Here is a 16543-nt window from a genome sequence, read left to right as displayed (position 1 = left end):
GACATACTGATTCCAGAACTGAACTTTAAAACATCAACTGAAACTATAGGCCAGTCACAGTTACTGTCCACAGTGCTGAATACTCAAACTGTTTCATAAAGTAAAGGAATATAATTGCCATTTCCAGAGATCACTAGGGCAGTTAGAGCAAATTCATAATTAGCCAGCCAGGTAAGAAAGGCTCTTTATTCAGAAGTTCCTCCTACACACCATAACTCATCACAGAGAAATGGAAACAAAGATTTATTTTTTTTTAATATAAGACAAAGCCACGTGTTTCTGTTCATAACTAAATCAAACAAACTTAATATCTCATTTGAATCATGAACTTACCATTTGGGCAGAAGAACACACTATAGGTATATTCTCTGGACAGTCCCTCTGGCTATATAAAGACAGAAAACCACACATAAAAATACAGTGCTTGGATTAGCAGTAACAGCTATTCAGTTTTACTTACAAAATACATAAATAATATCCTGCTGCTGTACAGTGGTTTATATCCTTTATAGGAAAGCTATTACACTGTGTTCTGTTGGCTAGAGATATACTAACCATTACCAGTGAATCTCACATCACAGCATATTTCTTAGATGAACAGAGCAAGCTTATCCAATAAAATTTCTATCCCTTTTCCTTCTGAACAGTACTGAAGATTCACCAGCACGAACTCAGAACGAAATGGGCCCTTTCTGTACATGTACCACAAAAATGGATTATTTCCAATCACATAAACATACAGTACATCAACTTGAAGATTCTTATAAACCCATTCATGCTTAACTACCTAAAAATCTCCATGATTTGCCCAAACATGGATAAATTTTTTTTCCTGAATTCTTACAAATTCATAGTTTTCTTACCTCAATAATAACACTGCTGCGAACATAATCCACTCCCACTGGGGTCCTTTTGTCCATATAAATGTCCTCCAAGTGCTTGCCATTCTTTAAGGTCTGCATCCCATCCTGACAGCAATTAGTTCCACCATAAGCAAAAGCTTTTGCTAAGAAACAAAATGGAAAAGAAGCAGAGGTTTTGTGATAGGAAGATCTTCGGGAGTTCAAGTGAAGATCTAAACTAATTAGATACAAAATACTTGATGTATTGTTAATTGACCGTAACTATAGCTCTCATTTTGGGCCCCTCAGGACAAGAAGGGCCTTGAGGTGCTGGAGCGTGTCCAGAGAAGGGCAGCGGGGCTGGGGCAGGGTCTGGAGCACAAGTGTGCTGGGGGGCGGCTGAGGGGGCTGGGGGGGTTTAGCCTGGAGAAGAGGGGGCTGAGGGGAGCCCTTCTCGCTCTCTGCAGCTGCCTGAGAGGGGCTGGAGTGAGGGGGGGGCTGGTCTCTGCTCCCAGGACACCGGTGACAGGATGAGAGGGAACGGCCTCAGGCTGCATCAGGGGAAGTTTAGGTTGGATATTAGGAAAAACTTCTTCACCGAAAGGGTCGTCAGGCCCTGGAACAGGCTGCCCAGGGAGGTGGTGGAGTCTCCATCCCTGGAGGTATTTAAAAGAAGGGTAGACGTGGTGCTTGAGGATATGGTTTAGTGGTGGACTGGGCAGTGATAGGTTAGCGGTTGGACTCAATGATCTTAAGGGTCTTCTCCAACCTTAACGATTCTATGATTCCATGATTTATTCTGTAAATATTTGAACAGTCACATCCAAAATTGGACAATATTTGGACAGTCACAGGGCAACAGAGAAACTCTTCCCTCGTTTCCAGTGTTGCACAATTTCTACCGTGTTATTCTCTTATTTAAAAAATTTCTACCGATCTCTTCAGGAAGATGTAACAGGTCCAAGCCTTACATGACCACATGTCACACGGCAGGAAAACTGATGACTAGGGAACCTCCTGAAGTCTGTTCGCACAGACTCTTGAGGGCATTACAGCTATAAAATCTGTTTCTAAGAAACAAAAGAGGTTGGTAAACTAAGCTGGCAGAAAGCAGACTGAACGATTCCACTTTGGGGGAATAGGGTAATAAGAATTTCCTTCTGAAAGAGGAATAAAAAGAAACACTTGTAAAACTCCTGCAAGCAGCAAGCTATTTTCATTTCTATACTACCAGTGATGTTGCTCAGTCCAAGCTCATTGAAGGACAAAACGATAGAGGTGGGTTTAGCTTCCCCAGGGGCCACGCACTTCTTTCTTGTCAGGTGGTGTTTCCCGGGATGCCCCACAAACTTTATGCCTTTTGGAACAGAAATCTTCACATGGACCTGGGAAAATTTTTGGATGCCATTTAGTGGAAATTTCAGTTGCAAAACCAACCGCCTCATGTGAAAGATCTGAAAACCACAAAATGCTTAGTAAAATCATAGTATGCACAGATTATTCATTCTTCAAACCTTCTAGTAATATATTTGGCCAACCGCATTATTTTCAGCTCAGCAGTTCTACAAATCTCAGCTAGACAGATAATGAGTTTGAGAAGAAAACGTGTAGGGAGATGAGATTTCTTGAAAAGAAAAAAGCAACAGCAAAACCCAAAGTTCTTTCAAAATACACTACTTTCAGCAGCTTTCTGATTATGGAGGAAATCCTCTGTGGCTCAGCATAAGCTTCCCAATTGTCTTCCCTATGGTTTTCAATATTTCTATTTCTGAAGCATCGCAAGACACCTCAGACTGGTACAGTTGTTTCAAGCTAAAAGTAAATAAAGCAACGGCATTTATTCATATTGAAAAGCAGTATTTTCGTCTTGTTCAAAGCATTTACGCTGAGCTTATCGCTACGTTATCCCTCCACCTTATCTACCGTAACTTGTAGATCACTTCGGAAATTCTGATGATCAAACAGAATTTAGTAAGTTAACAACAGGAATAAAGAGGGCTGTTACCTCTACACAGACAGCTAAGTAATTGTAGACAGTCAACGGGATTTTGGTCTGTTCTCCCCGGATGACGTGGTACGGCAAGGTGAAATCAATGAAGAAAGGTTTAAATGTCTTCAGTTCTGTCTGACTGGCAATGCCCAGCCCCCTCTCTTCAGACAGACCCACAGCTTCAGTTATCCAGGTAGTGATGGAGTCTGGCACCTCCACATGCAGCTGTGCTTCTCCTGATATATTACTACCAAAGAGAACAGGGAATAACATGGGTTGATCAGATTAATGAAACACTTTTGAAGGAAGCTAAAGCACACAGAGCCAAACATTTTGGGGAGTTCCCTCCAGGTCCCAGCTTACAAATTAGCATCAGTGTCTGCTTTGGACAATTGCTTATAAGAGGCTCAATGTCTTCTATCGGTTATTTTTGAGACCTATGCACATTCAGAAAGACCAGAACAGCAAGTAGTTGCTCCTGCAAAACACAGTCTAACATACAAATTCTTACTGGATTAAAAGCTTTACAGGCATTTGTGGCCTCATTAGAGAGTCACTTTTCTTAGAGGCAAATGTCTGCACTAAGTAAAAACAAAAACAAAAAATAACCAACAGAAAAGAGTCCTAGGCTGAGGTCCTGGATAAAAACAGTTCGGCAAGAATTTATTTAACAGCTAATGAAATAAAAGTAATTTTTGTTGGAACCCATTGTCCTTGTATACATTGCCACATCGCAGGCTCCGCTTGAACATAAGGGCAAACGAGAAATTTTCCAGACACCCAGTTCAGCAACTGCATGTCCAGGGGAGCGTATTTTGATTCAGAAACACTGTGGTTGGTTGGTTTTTGGAATGCCTGCCTCAGAAAATTTCCAAAACCTCTATTTTCTTCCAATGAGGATTGAAACTAATTATTAAAAAAAAAATCAAACTTCTGAGTATTTAGCTTTACTGTGCATATCACAACAGGGTATCGTAAACCTGGTATCCTCTTCCATGCTTTATAATAACAGAAATTCAATTTTGTTCTGCAGACTTTGCTGTTTCCCTCCTGCGAAGCAGCTTTGGCCTAGCCTGGAACAGAAAACATTTCCTCTAAAGCAAGAACAAAAGCTATTTCATGGCTCAGCTGGCAGGATGACTGGCACAGTTATGAGTACACCCTAAGGTTGTTTTCTCTCAAGTTCTTATTTATTCCCCAGAGCTTGATACACACGCTGCTAGCTCTGTAATCTCTGAGAGCAACATGCATCCTAGCTGGCGTGGAAGACAAGCAAGATCTCCAGAATCAGCTCTGCGAGTCTACAGCAGAACATGCTGTCTCTCGATGCTGCGACACCACCTGACACGTATCCAGGACAGACTGAAGGACTGCGCTTTTGCTGCTTTTCAGCTGAAGGTTATTCACATTTTAGGCACCGACGAAGCATCTTTGCTTTCATCATCTAAATCAACTCTCTGTAATTTTCAACGAGCCGAAGCTATTGTAGCTGTCGGTAACTAAGCAGCACATTGTGTACTGGTCTGTGTATTTATATTACAGTAGGAAAAGGATTAAAACAGAGAGTTTGATGCAAAACTAGAGATCGCTGTGCCTTTGTACAGGCCTGCTAGGTTCGGTCACTCTGCAAGTGCTCTGGCCCATGAACGTGGTTCCCCAGCTCAAACCACGGCGTGGAGAGCCTGGGAAACACACTTGACTTGACAACACCAAGTTATTTTAACTTCTTTTAAGCACACTAGTTTCTTAATATTTAGGTCTTCATCCTAACTGGACTTAGGGAGCTGGTACCTGCAATAAACTTCAGCCCTACAAGTAAGCAGAAGGGTGTCCTAGCTCCAGAACTGGCAGTATTCCAGTCTGTTTAACCGGACAATTTGTTGCAGCTGATGTTCTTTCCACTGGGATTTCAGCCCATAACCAGCATTAACATTATTTTCACACATGAGGGCACTTACTCTTCTGGGCAGGGGGCCAAAGTACACACACATTTCCAGCCATTAGACCCTCCAGCCAGGCTCTAGGAATTTTTAGAATTGGTTTGGGAAGTTGACATTAGGCTTTTGTTTCTTTTTTGAGGGTTGTATATTATAAATGGTAGAAGAAAAAAAAAATTCTTCCTGTTCAAGAGAGTGGAAATCAAGGAATGCTCAACTCAGTTGTTTCTAATGAAATGAAGTGGAGAAAATGCAATCTGCAATTTTTTATTCCACACTCTCCCATTTATAATTAACTGCCCCAGCTTGCTGAGGCCCAAACAGGCACTTCTGGAATTCTTTGTGTATTTGTACAAAGCATTTGTCACGCTCAATTGAACAGATTTGAATACACTTGCAGCAAGTTCCTGTCAAATTTAATTTAAAATCATTTGTTGAGAATGAAGTTTACTTGCAAACCTGGAGAAGCTTTTTAATAATTGCTTCAAATTATCCTAGATGTGCTGTTTCTGGAAGAGATTAGTTATCTGTTCATTCACTTCTTTAGCTCCAGCTGTACCAGGTGGAAACCATGATTTATTGGGCAGTAAATGAAGCTTTGGGGGAGATGCTCCTGCATCAGATGAAAGAGAAAGGAGGGCTCTGTGCAGTTTAAAAAGCGATCGATGTAAAATACTCATCAGCGCACGGCTTGGCTACACCATCATTCACAGAAGCAGCTATTCTGCCTCCATCTCCTCACACACATTACTCTGGGATCGTTTCCCCGCTAAAGCATCTGCAGCAATTGATGCTGGAATAGGGGCGGAAGGGAAGAAAACCACTAGCACTTGCTGAAGCTGACGTTTCTGGATTAGCCTAGGGCCCAAACACAAATCCAGACCCAACTCATCCCCCAGCATAAAGAAAAAATGGCTCTTCTGAGGGGCTGGTCTTGCCTCTTGACTGTGCACTCGAGCAAGATTTCCCATTACCCTTTGCTCTCTTAAGTAGTACACAGAATTCGGGTTCATATGATGATTTTAGCATGGAGCTAGAAGTGTATCATCACTTTGTGCCTTACCTTATGTCCTTTTTATTGCAAGAGCAGTCTGACTTGCATTCATTGTGAGGCAAGCTTATGCAAAAAGGTAGTTCCTCACAGTAGCTCATCATTTCAAACCTATACCCTCACTTGTTCTTAAATAACTTGTTGATACTTATGGAAGGGGGTGTGTGAGTAAGCCCTAGAAATGTGTTGGACTGAACCAATGCTCTTTTTCTCCCCTGAAGATACTCCTCTGCTGGTGACACCACGGTGCATTACCCACGGGCTGCAGCGTAGTCGCAACAGACAGATTCAACTTGAAGTAAGCGAATGCACTTCAGGACCAGAGGCAATGTTACAAAGAAAGATTGATTAAAGCAGTAATGAAGAAAATATCAGAGAATGCCAGTGTGACTCCAGTAGGTTTTAAAGAGCTTTGTTTTCTGCAGTTGAAGAGGATACGACCCTCTGGATGTAATTAAGGGAATTCCCTGTCAATACCTGACATTGAGGCAGTGCCAAATCCATGTTTCCGGAAAGAAGGTTCTTTTTCTCTTCTCTGCTCTGCTAGAACAAGAAATAAGTTCTTGGCAATGAATTCTTTTAATAAGACAGTTTTAACAGTAACTGATAAATCAGTGCTACCACCTGAATGCAGCTCACATGACCAACCAGCACTCTAGCTAGCACAGAATCATAAAAGGGTGAACGGGCATATCGTTCAGAACGCAAATTACATGGTCTTTCCAAATGACCCCACTGTGCACACACGCTCCAAAGAGTCTGGAATCATAAATAAGAAGCTAAAAAAGATATAGCATGAGATAGTCTTAAAAACTAGTGTAAATAATATAGTCTAAAAAAATGTAAAGGTTTTATAATCCACATTCTTTCGCCAAATGAAATCAAAGGGAGCATATAGAGCATGTGACTTCCCATGATACGGCCTTACTAATAGCAGTTACTACAATCACTGCTTTATATTTCCCTCCGTTTCTTCTCTTGGAATTGTCTAATCTCTAATATTTTCATCATTTCTTCCATTTCTCTACACCTGTGATGCTTCATTATCTTTTTCTTAACTAACCTCCAAAACTTACTCTGCTAAGAGAGGCCAGCAGGTGGATCAGAATACAAAGGGAAGGCACATCCTCAGTTTGCAGCATTAGCCATAGCACTTCACGGCTTTTTCCTCCTGCAGTCCCTCATTTTATTTATTTTGACCACCAGCCGAATGGTCAAAATAATGAGCAATGAGCAACTCTGCAAAACAAGGGCTAGCTTGCAAATATTGAAAAGCAGCAACTAATTCACAGAAAACTGAGATATGCAAAGAGTTTCAGATGATCCTTTTGAATACTATTACTTTGCATTTTTCCAGAATTAATTTAAATTTAACAAAGTATGTCAGTTATGGTTTTTGTTAGGTCTATCAAGAAAACGGAAGAAAGTATCACCACCACCACCTTGTCTAAACCAAGCAATTTCCTGGGGGCACGGAGGTGGGAAACAGCAGAATATAGAAAAATAAAATAGCTGAGAGTATCTTAAACTTCAGCATTACAACAAAACTGTTACCTTGGTGCGATTTTAGAATGCATTGTAGCCACCAGTGTCCCAGTATGTGGCTGAAAAGCTGGGACAGCCTCATCCGTGTACATGCCTCCATTCTGCCTGTGGTTTAAGCTGACTATGTCAGTCATTACAACCAAGCCTGTTTCCTAGACAATAAAAATGAAGACCACAAAACAAAAACCAGCAAGAAAAAGAAAAAAGAATTAAACATGTACCAGTAAAAAATATTCTGAATAGAATCCCCCAAACTCATTCCAACATTTGTCAGGTAAATTGCAATTGAAACTTGAGGATTTTTTAAAACTTTATATAAAAATGGCTGTTAATGCGAAAATATATAGGCACTTTATAGGCAGAGGTTTTACTATAAAGCTCTTGTTTGCTTGGAGAATGCATTTAAACCAGTATCTAACATTACTGGTCATGTGTAACTGTCGGGCAGCTACAGGTGAAAAATTACACATATTTTTTTTCCCCTAGAATATTACATTACAGCTTTTTAGCCTTCCTAAAAGTTGCCAGTGTGTTCTGCTACAGTTAGCAGGCAGCTTTCACATCAGACATCACCAACTCTGCACTACCAGGAATGCCAAGCAAAATGGAAACTGTCCACACAGCTTCACAGGAAAAACACAGAATTCATAGGAAAGTTGTCTGCCAGCTCTGTCCCCTAAATGCACTTATTCATAAGAGACAGCAGTTCCCAGACACCAAAGGGAGTATGAGCTTTGTTCTCTTAACATACACATCCAATTATTACAAGTCAGGTGTAAGCAATGCATTCACACCAGCTATTAACATATGCATCCTTTCCCAAGAGTTTATGCCTCTCAGTAAGGGGGGGGAAGAAAAAAAAAAAAAAAAAAAGCATCAGAACAAAAACCCCAACAGATCACAGAGAGAGAAGCAGCGACTCCTGCAGCAGTGCACAGTCATGAGGATTTAAGAGTTCATGGTTAGGGGACCGAGGCATTGGGGGAATATGTGGGAGCCTATGAGGTTTTACACAAAACAATAGAACAATTTAGCTAAAAGGGCAGAAAGGACAAAGAATGAAGAGACAGAGGACGCGGGTAACCTGATCAAGGATACAAAGAAAACGTTACTGATCTTTCACACAGATGGCCACAGAAACTGGCAGAACTAGGGCAGGAAAGAAGTTTAAAGGATTTCCAAAGGATAGGCTAAAAGGGAAAAGGCTGTAAGGAAAGACTCGTATTCTGCCTTCCTTCCCTGTCAAATTAACTGCAGAAGAGTCTGCACGTTCACCCATGCCTGGAGAAACCTTCTGGCTCCCTGTCTGATTCTCCAGAGCATCAGCATTAATTCCTTCACCCAACAGGATATCTGGACCTCTCAACAAGAATAGCCAAAATCAAACCACTTTTTTCCCAATATCTTTGCTGGAACAGTGTACACTCTGTTCTCGGAAACTGCTTTTCAGCCTACCCACCCAGAGGAACAGCTCTGATGCTAAAATTAAAAAAAATAATAGCCTATGGAGCTGAAAATTATCCTGCAAACATGAAAGTTAAAAAAAAGATACTCCATAGAGAAGGGAGGCTGATTCTTCCTACTGTAAACGCGAAGCGAGCATCCTTGGTGATGTCCCAGTGCCAGGGAAAGACAGAAGATCTACGGCGTCTACGTGAGGACATGCCTGGCCACCAGAAGTGCCCTTCTTCCTTCGGAGCTCCAAAAGCATCAGATACATCATATTCTGCAAGCTCTTGAAAAACCTGCAGGGAAAGGGAAGAGACTGCTGTCCTTGGGCATAAAGGCTACTTACTAAAGGTAACGTGCAGATAGCAGCATTAAGAATATGACATCAGTGCCTCAAGCTTCCTTTTACCTGACTGGCTGTCAGCTGAAAACCTGTCTTCAGCAAGTAGACACTCTTATCCACAGTGGCAACGCAGACGCAGCTTGATTTTGCAGCTCTGACCTTGATGTTCACAACATCACCAGGTCTAGTCTCATTTGCCGAGAGCGCCACCGCAACCTAGGAATTTAACATTAAATCCCCTTACCTTGACTCCTAATCAGAGGCAAAGCTACAACGAGTAACAAGAGACCACCCCCTCCTCTCACTGGCTACATTGTCCATACCTGATTTTCAAAGGAGGACTTCACGGTGAACTGCAGGCTGTCTGTAACCCCTTCTCCATTCTCCCTGACATAATACACCAGAAGGCGGCCCAAGGGAGCCATGTTGTGAACTACTGAGAACCGGAGGAACGTCATGCAGACTTCGACCTCTGCTGCAGGGATGCTGGTAGGCGCTAGAAAATACGTTGTAAAAAGGACAGTGTTATTTATCAAAAAAATCACACTGTTCCTGCCCCATCCAAATGCTGCAAGGCACAGAACTCTCCACCCAGAACGTGCATCCTTCCCTTGTTCCTGTTGCGCTCGTTCTTCTTGAACTCAGAATCTTTTCCCTTCCTTTTTCTTTTCCTTATGTAAGCTGATAGGCAGTTAGTACCCAAATATGGAGAAGTTGGATAGAGAATAACTACCCGGTGTTTTTCCTGACATAAAATCAAGGATATATATATTAAGTTATCAAGCCATTTAAAATAAACAGAGGATGTCTACTGCTGCAGAACGCTGCTGAGAGAAAAAGTATAAATGGGTTTGGAAAAGGATGATGCAGTTTATAGTGCATTGTTTCGGTAGCAGCAGTTAAACAGAATCATAGAACAGTTTGTCTTGGAAGGGACCTTTAAGGATGATCTAGTTCCAACCCCCCTGCTGTGGGCAGGGGACATCTTTCACTGTATCAGGTTGCTCAAAGCCCTGTCCAACCTGACCTTGAAAACTTCCAATGATGGGGCAACCGCAATGTCTCTGGGCAACCTGTAAATACAACACCTCAGAGCCAAGCCTCAGTGCAGAAAGTTATTACAAGTTCTTAAACCACCAATTACAAGAAGCTGGGTGGGTACACCTAGGGAAACGTCTTTTACTTTTCCCCTATCTGAAACCGGCTGCTCCTGCAGGCGTGTTACTAGCATAGGCAGACTTCTCTTTTGGCAGCTGAATGCATTTCCCAAGCATATCATTCTTTATCTCCCCTTTTCCTGAATTCACCAGATTTATGTCTGTCTTTCTGTTATTCCGTGTACAAACTAGGAGTCCACACTTCATTTCCCTTCTCAGTGCTAACGGCATGATCTTCTCCTTCAGCCTGATCCATGCTATCAGTCCATCTAATGTGCTCTTCCTAGTTCAAGCTCAACCAACGTAGTAAATTGCCCCAGCACCATCATACGCTTCGCTACCACTCAGCTGATCCCAAGCCAAGCCTATTAAGAAAGATTAGAGTTTTCTTAACAGAGAACGACTATAGAAAACGCCCCAAGAATTATCCCTCTTGGAGAAATTTATTTTTTCTCTGTGACTATGTGTCCAATGGATATCACTATTTTTCTTGCACAAAATTATTCTATGCCCTTTAAGGAGCATCAAATTCAAAAAAGAGGATACTTAGATTTGGAGAAAGGTTGGTTTTCCCTGAAAATTGGGGTGAGTTTGTGTTTCTGATGCTAGCTACCTGTTCCTGGGAAGCGTGTGATATCAATGTTCTCCTCAGAGGGGAAGGTGGCTCTTTTGCTCCTCTGCTGGGTGACGTTACTGGGCTGCAGTCCTGAAAGGACAATGTTGCCTCGCGATGCCACTTCATAATGTAGAGTGAAGTTGCAAGGACATGTGGACTTCACTGCAATCCAAGCCTCCTCTCCTGCCTGCACCCAGAGACAGAAAAGCAAAAGATCTGGTCTGTTACAATGCATGCTTTTTATTTATAAAGCACAGAAATCTGTTCGGGTTTCAGTCCACAAGAGATGTGACCCCTCTCCTAAGAAACATATGCATTGAAAAGTATATCACATTAGCGCTGTTTTCATGGACTTTCTTCACAATAAAAAGGGGCCTGTGTTCAACTCTTCACTCCCTGCAAATCTAACAGGAGAATGGGCTGGGGGGTTGTATGCATTAATGAAAACAATAAAGGAATCTCTGGAATCCTGAAAGTTAAGCCTTTTGGCACAGAGCAGCTGTCAGAATTGGTTGAATTTTAGACACCCCTTCAGTAGTCCAGCCCAAAAAAGAAAGAGATGGGTTGGGGGTGGGACGAGATGTGCATCTGATAGGCTTTCCAGTTTAATTGAGATTATACATGGTGATTACTTTCATATGGCAAATACTAATTCAAACATAACCAATGTGGCATGAAGTTACTGGGAACAGATCTGAGGGAAAATCCTTTGAAATTACACAAGTCTTGATATTAATTTGCAAGTCTGGCACTCAAGGAGCTGTCAAACACAAATAAATGAGAAGCAAGCTGCTTTTTTCTGGGCAAACTCATCTGATGCCTGCAGTATAGGCTTCAGGGCAGCACACTGACTTCCTGCACTTTTTGTGCATTGAAGCCCTAGACCCAGAGGTACTCGCCAAGTACTGAATTCCCTCGAGACAAAATCCCCCAAATACCGCCAATCCCAACAGAATAGACATTGGTGCTCAGTCATGGGATCAGGACTGAGCTGTGTCTGGCTGAGTAATAAGCCTTCTGTGGAGCAGCCAACTTCCCGAGGAACACAACCTTCTCGCTCCTGGGATACGAGGAACAGCTAACACTTGCATTAGGTAGGATTTCTTTAACAACTTCCACGCCTGATCTTCCCGCCATTCAAAGCATAGCACTGACCAACGAAGACTCTTAAGGCTGAATAGCAACGTTAAATCCCAAGGAAATATTTTGAAAAACCTCTTTTTTCAGCACTAACAGCGTTATCTTTGCAGAATGTACATATGGTACAAACCAAAATGGCTTGAATACAAGAGACTTGAATACAAGGAGCTGCTAATGGTTAAATACAGTGAGAATGCCACAGAGTCCAAGAAGTGCCTCGTGACATTAAATATTTGAAGTATTAAGAATTCCCCAGTGCAAATGATGAAACAATTCATTAAAAAAATGAATGTAGCTAATTGGAACACCCAGTAAGAGCTGGCAAAGCAGGGAAACAGTTCCCACATCAGCTGGTCATCCAACGCCTAGCTTTCCCACAGAAGAATTAGTTCTAATCAGGTTATAATAAGAACAATGTGTTCAGATTAGCAGTGTATAATCCCCTTTCCATACCTCAGGAAACTTGTAAAAGATTAATTAGCCATTAAACTACCATGAAATGCAAAGATAAAAACCGCTCCTATTTGGATACAAAGAGTCTGAAACCAACCTGACGGATCTGCTGATAATGGAAATCTAAGTATGTACATTGCCAAAACCCACTTTTTTTCCCCCCCCCTCCAAGCAACACGCAGACCCTCAGAGCATCTTCTTGGGTAAGGAACAAACCCTAAACAACTCTCAGTAAAACAATATGCAACAGAAATCATGGTTAAATCAGATCTTCCCTTTAGGAGAGAGATCATGACAAATTTTATATGGATGGGCTGTATTTTTAGAGAGGCTCCAACAAAAACTACAAAAGAAAACACAGTAACTACATTCATAGTTCGATAACTGAAGACTAAACAGATCCAGCTGAGATTTAAACTGGGAGTTCTAGTGAGACTGCATAGTCCTAATTTGGATTTTTAGTAGTTAAGCAACTCCCATTAATTTCACTTCCAACCTTTCAGCATTTGTTGACTTGAACTAAAGCATGTCATTATCGCCAAACAATTCACATGTGAACGTTACTGGAGGTGCACAGAACATATATTCAAACATGACAAACTTGACTGATCCGCCCTCTCTCCCTTGTCCCCAAAACGCAAAGCGGAAAGATGCTGCGCAAAGCATCAAAGGCACTTTGCTTGGAACCGCGTGCAGCCCCCATCGAACAATTATTTGGCTGCTGAAGCGCAGCTACTTCAGCCTTTGTAGCAGAAACAATAAACAGTGCAGGATCCCAGAAACAGAAATGGCCAGAAATATTTAATTTACACAAAGTACTTTAAGCCAAGAAATGCAGTTGTTGTCACGATGGAATATGAAGCGAACATACCTGGAAAGGTTTATCTGGTGCCTGGAGCTGGATGTGACACTTGCTGGGCGAGTACCAGCTACTGATGGACAAGTAGTTTGGCAGATATTGATCCCCAGACGGTTTCCCATCAATCGCTGTCACTTTGGTCTTAACAAAAGTGATAACTGAATGTTATGCATGCATACAAATCTGATTTGTACTCTCTTCTTACCCTGTAACCCCATCTCTCATTTTATACTTTCCAGCTGTTCATCTCTTGTCATCTTTACACAGCAACAGTACTTTCCAAATATTGGACTCTTACTACTATGCTAAGCTGGATTTGGAGACGCATCTTTTCATGACAGTTATCAACGCCAGTTCTATTGGCAGCAAGAAACAAAGCAAGCGTTTGCTGCATTTAAATCAAGAAGTTGAAGCTAAAAGGCACTGATTTCCTGTTTGTAGCACTGATTTATAAAGTGTAGGTTTGACAAGATTAGTTACATTAAAGCCTGCTAATCCTATAAAGAGCTTTCACCCACCTCCAGCCAGACATATTGGGCAGCTGTAGGGATGGAGGGGATTTCAAACTCCACCAGACCATTTCTGGATACCAGTTCACTTGTATAAACATTGTCCTTTGGGGTGAGTTCAGCTTTAATTCGGACAGTGACTCCGTCAGCTGGACTTCCATCAGGGTAAGTGACTTCTACCTACAAAGTGTTTCATTTATAGAACAATGGGTTTTATATTATAGGCAATTCCAGTCAACGACAGAAACAGCAGGTGGGAAAACCACACCAGAACATGGAATGAAGTCAGTATAACCTTATATCAGCCCCATGTCAGTGTCTCTACTTTTAATCTTACCTTTCCTTTGTAAGGCAGGCCAGGTTTGAACTGTTTTCTGGTATCCTTGGAGTACTTGATATCAATTAGCTGTTTCTGAACAGGTGTTGAGTCATCAAATGTAACCTGCTTGCTCCCATCAGAGCTGATCACCGTGGCCCAGATATTGACTGTGCCTCGAAAATGTTCCGGAACATCAGCTGGCATCATGTCTTTCACACAGACATTGAAAACAGCAGAGCCATCAATCTACGAAGTGCGTTGGGGAACAGAAACATAGGTTTGCATTCACATTCAAAAAGGGTTTAGAAGCCAAATCTAAACCATAGGCACTTGATAGGAGTTTACAGCAGTACTTTTATAGGATGTGGAGTGGAAGGAATTAATTGGAAAGTGGGTGAAGGAAGGAGGAAAGAAAGCAAGTTTCGTTTTCCTCCCTTATCTACAGTCTGGACTAGCTCTGGCACAGTCCCTCATTCTCACATCCTCCCTCAGCAACATATGCTCTAAAACCAATTAATACTAGGCCAAAAAATTGTCATCCCCCCAAATCATAAACATAACATGTAAAAATATGCAGTATTTTTATTATGCTGGACCCAATTCCTGCATTCATTCATTTATTTCCTGATCTCCCATCAGTAACATAAAATGCAGCTGTGGTATTAACGTCAAAGAGTACAGATGAGGCATTTTATCACAGCTGACTCAACAGTTTCCCTCATCACCTGGGTGGTCTTGAGGACAGGGTGTCCCACTTCATGCCTGTAGTACCCTACGCCATTTATAGTCATATTCACAATTAACTTTCCTGTTACTGGTTTTCCAAATGTGTATCTGAAATGGAAAGAAGACAATGAATAACTTCCAGCTGTTTGCTGCTTTCCTGGTTATATCAAGGCTAGTACCATGTGACCTAGACATCTAGAAAACAGAAGAAATATCACAGAAGGTTTTCCAGCTTGTTATTGTTAACATGTTTTATGAAGGCTCTTACATAGGAAAGCTTCTGATGATGACCAGAAATCTTCTCAGAAGTCTGCAGCAGATGAGATCCATGCTCCAGCAACTGCACCATCCTGTGGCTGCACTACACTCCATAGCAATGAAACTTTATTTGGGACATGTTCCTACCTGGCATGGACAGTTCCTTTTTCACACAGTGAAAGGTCACGAATGTAGCGAGGGGGGTAGATCAGCAACTCAAACTTTGGTAAAACTACAATGAAAAGAAATACAACAGCATCTTTTCAAGGAGATCTTATTGTCCAGACTATAGCAAAAGCACACACAGCTCTGATGAGATCACTGCTTGTGGTCGGATGAGGGCAGTGTAGTTAACATTAGGCAGAGAATGAACCAACAAAAGTAACAAACCAAGACTATCTTGGCAAGATGACCTTAGCAACACACCCTTAGATTCTTACTTCTTTTCAGAGGGAACTGTGGTCCAGGATTTGAGCTCAAGCTTTCTCTCTTGGATATGTGGTAAAGAGGACAACTCGCTACTGCCTCCCCCACAAAGTGTCGGAAATACAGCTACTAACAGTTGTCAGTGTCTATAAATGCTAGCGTGATCAGGCCAGATGCCATAAACGGTGTGCTGGGTGTAACGATGCCCACCGTTCATCAAACAGAGGGACTATGACACTGAAAAAGGGGGTAGCAAAAAAAGACTTTGGAATTCCAAGGCAGGCTCTGGGAAAGGAAGGAAAGCACTGACAGACCAAAAGCGTCTTAAAGAGTTTTCCAAAGCAAAATTAGGTCTTTATTACATGAATAGATTGTGCAATACGACACTCCGTTTCAAGTCCTTTATGAAGTGTGGAGGACATGAACAAAGGGCTTGGTTAAGTTGCAAGTGTCTATATCCCTGAAGTACATAGTCTCTAAAGAATTCTTCCTCGTGACATTTTAAATACATTATTTCTCAGGTGTTTCATCTCAAGGAAAAACATTTCATAATGTTTTGTTCTTCCAAATGCGCTTGGGTTATGGTCAAAGTTGATTTGGATCCAACTCACCGTATTTCTGAACTTCAAAGGATTTGTTGTACGTGTGCCCCTGCATTTCAGCAAAGACGAGCCATTCACCAAACACTGGCTGATCAGACAAAGGAAAACTCATATTTACAATACCTGAAAAGGAAAATGACATACTGTGAACTGCGTCACTCCTCAGCCCTTGTCAAGACTTATTGAACACAACTCAGTACAAGCAGAAGCAAAGGCAAATAACAGTGCACCGAGGAAAATACAATCCAAAACTTACCACAACAAAATGGCTTCAAATTGTTCCACTCTATCATACGAGACCCCCGAGGATCCTGCATAGTA

At 41.7% G+C, this 16543-nt stretch overlaps 1 protein-coding gene across 3 annotated transcripts in view; it reads right to left on the bottom strand.

Annotated features, from left to right (window-relative positions):
• Nucleotides 1-16543, bottom strand: part of CPAMD8 (C3 and PZP like alpha-2-macroglobulin domain containing 8) — a 55411-nt gene that overhangs the window by 30597 nt on the left and 8271 nt on the right. For 2 of the 3 annotated variants that reach the window (XM_064469869.1, XM_064469872.1), the window contains 17 exons: nucleotides 16479-16533; nucleotides 16232-16345; nucleotides 15342-15426; nucleotides 14936-15044; nucleotides 14229-14456; nucleotides 13901-14071; nucleotides 13395-13523; nucleotides 10928-11117; nucleotides 9481-9653; nucleotides 9224-9373; nucleotides 8949-9110; nucleotides 7375-7517; nucleotides 6298-6363; nucleotides 2848-3079; nucleotides 2074-2227; nucleotides 864-1006; nucleotides 334-385 (listed from right to left, as the gene is read on the bottom strand). In XM_064469869.1, the coding sequence (XP_064325939.1) occupies nucleotides 334-385; nucleotides 864-1006; nucleotides 2074-2227; nucleotides 2848-3079; nucleotides 6298-6363; nucleotides 7375-7517; nucleotides 8949-9110; nucleotides 9224-9373; nucleotides 9481-9653; nucleotides 10928-11117; nucleotides 13395-13523; nucleotides 13901-14071; nucleotides 14229-14456; nucleotides 14936-15044; nucleotides 15342-15426; nucleotides 16232-16345; nucleotides 16479-16533 (2356 nt within the window). The remainder of the gene's footprint in view (nucleotides 1-333; nucleotides 386-863; nucleotides 1007-2073; nucleotides 2228-2847; nucleotides 3080-6297; nucleotides 6364-7374; nucleotides 7518-8948; nucleotides 9111-9223; nucleotides 9374-9480; nucleotides 9654-10927; nucleotides 11118-13394; nucleotides 13524-13900; nucleotides 14072-14228; nucleotides 14457-14935; nucleotides 15045-15341; nucleotides 15427-16231; nucleotides 16346-16478; nucleotides 16534-16543) is intronic. The other variant, XM_064469871.1, reaches the window with a different exon arrangement.

This window comes from Phalacrocorax carbo, chromosome 19 (genome assembly GCF_963921805.1).
Source record: "Phalacrocorax carbo chromosome 19, bPhaCar2.1, whole genome shotgun sequence".
NCBI lineage: Eukaryota > Metazoa > Chordata > Aves > Suliformes > Phalacrocoracidae > Phalacrocorax > Phalacrocorax carbo.
Note: the sequence above shows the minus strand (reverse complement) of the source record. Positions and strands in the feature narration are given on the sequence as shown.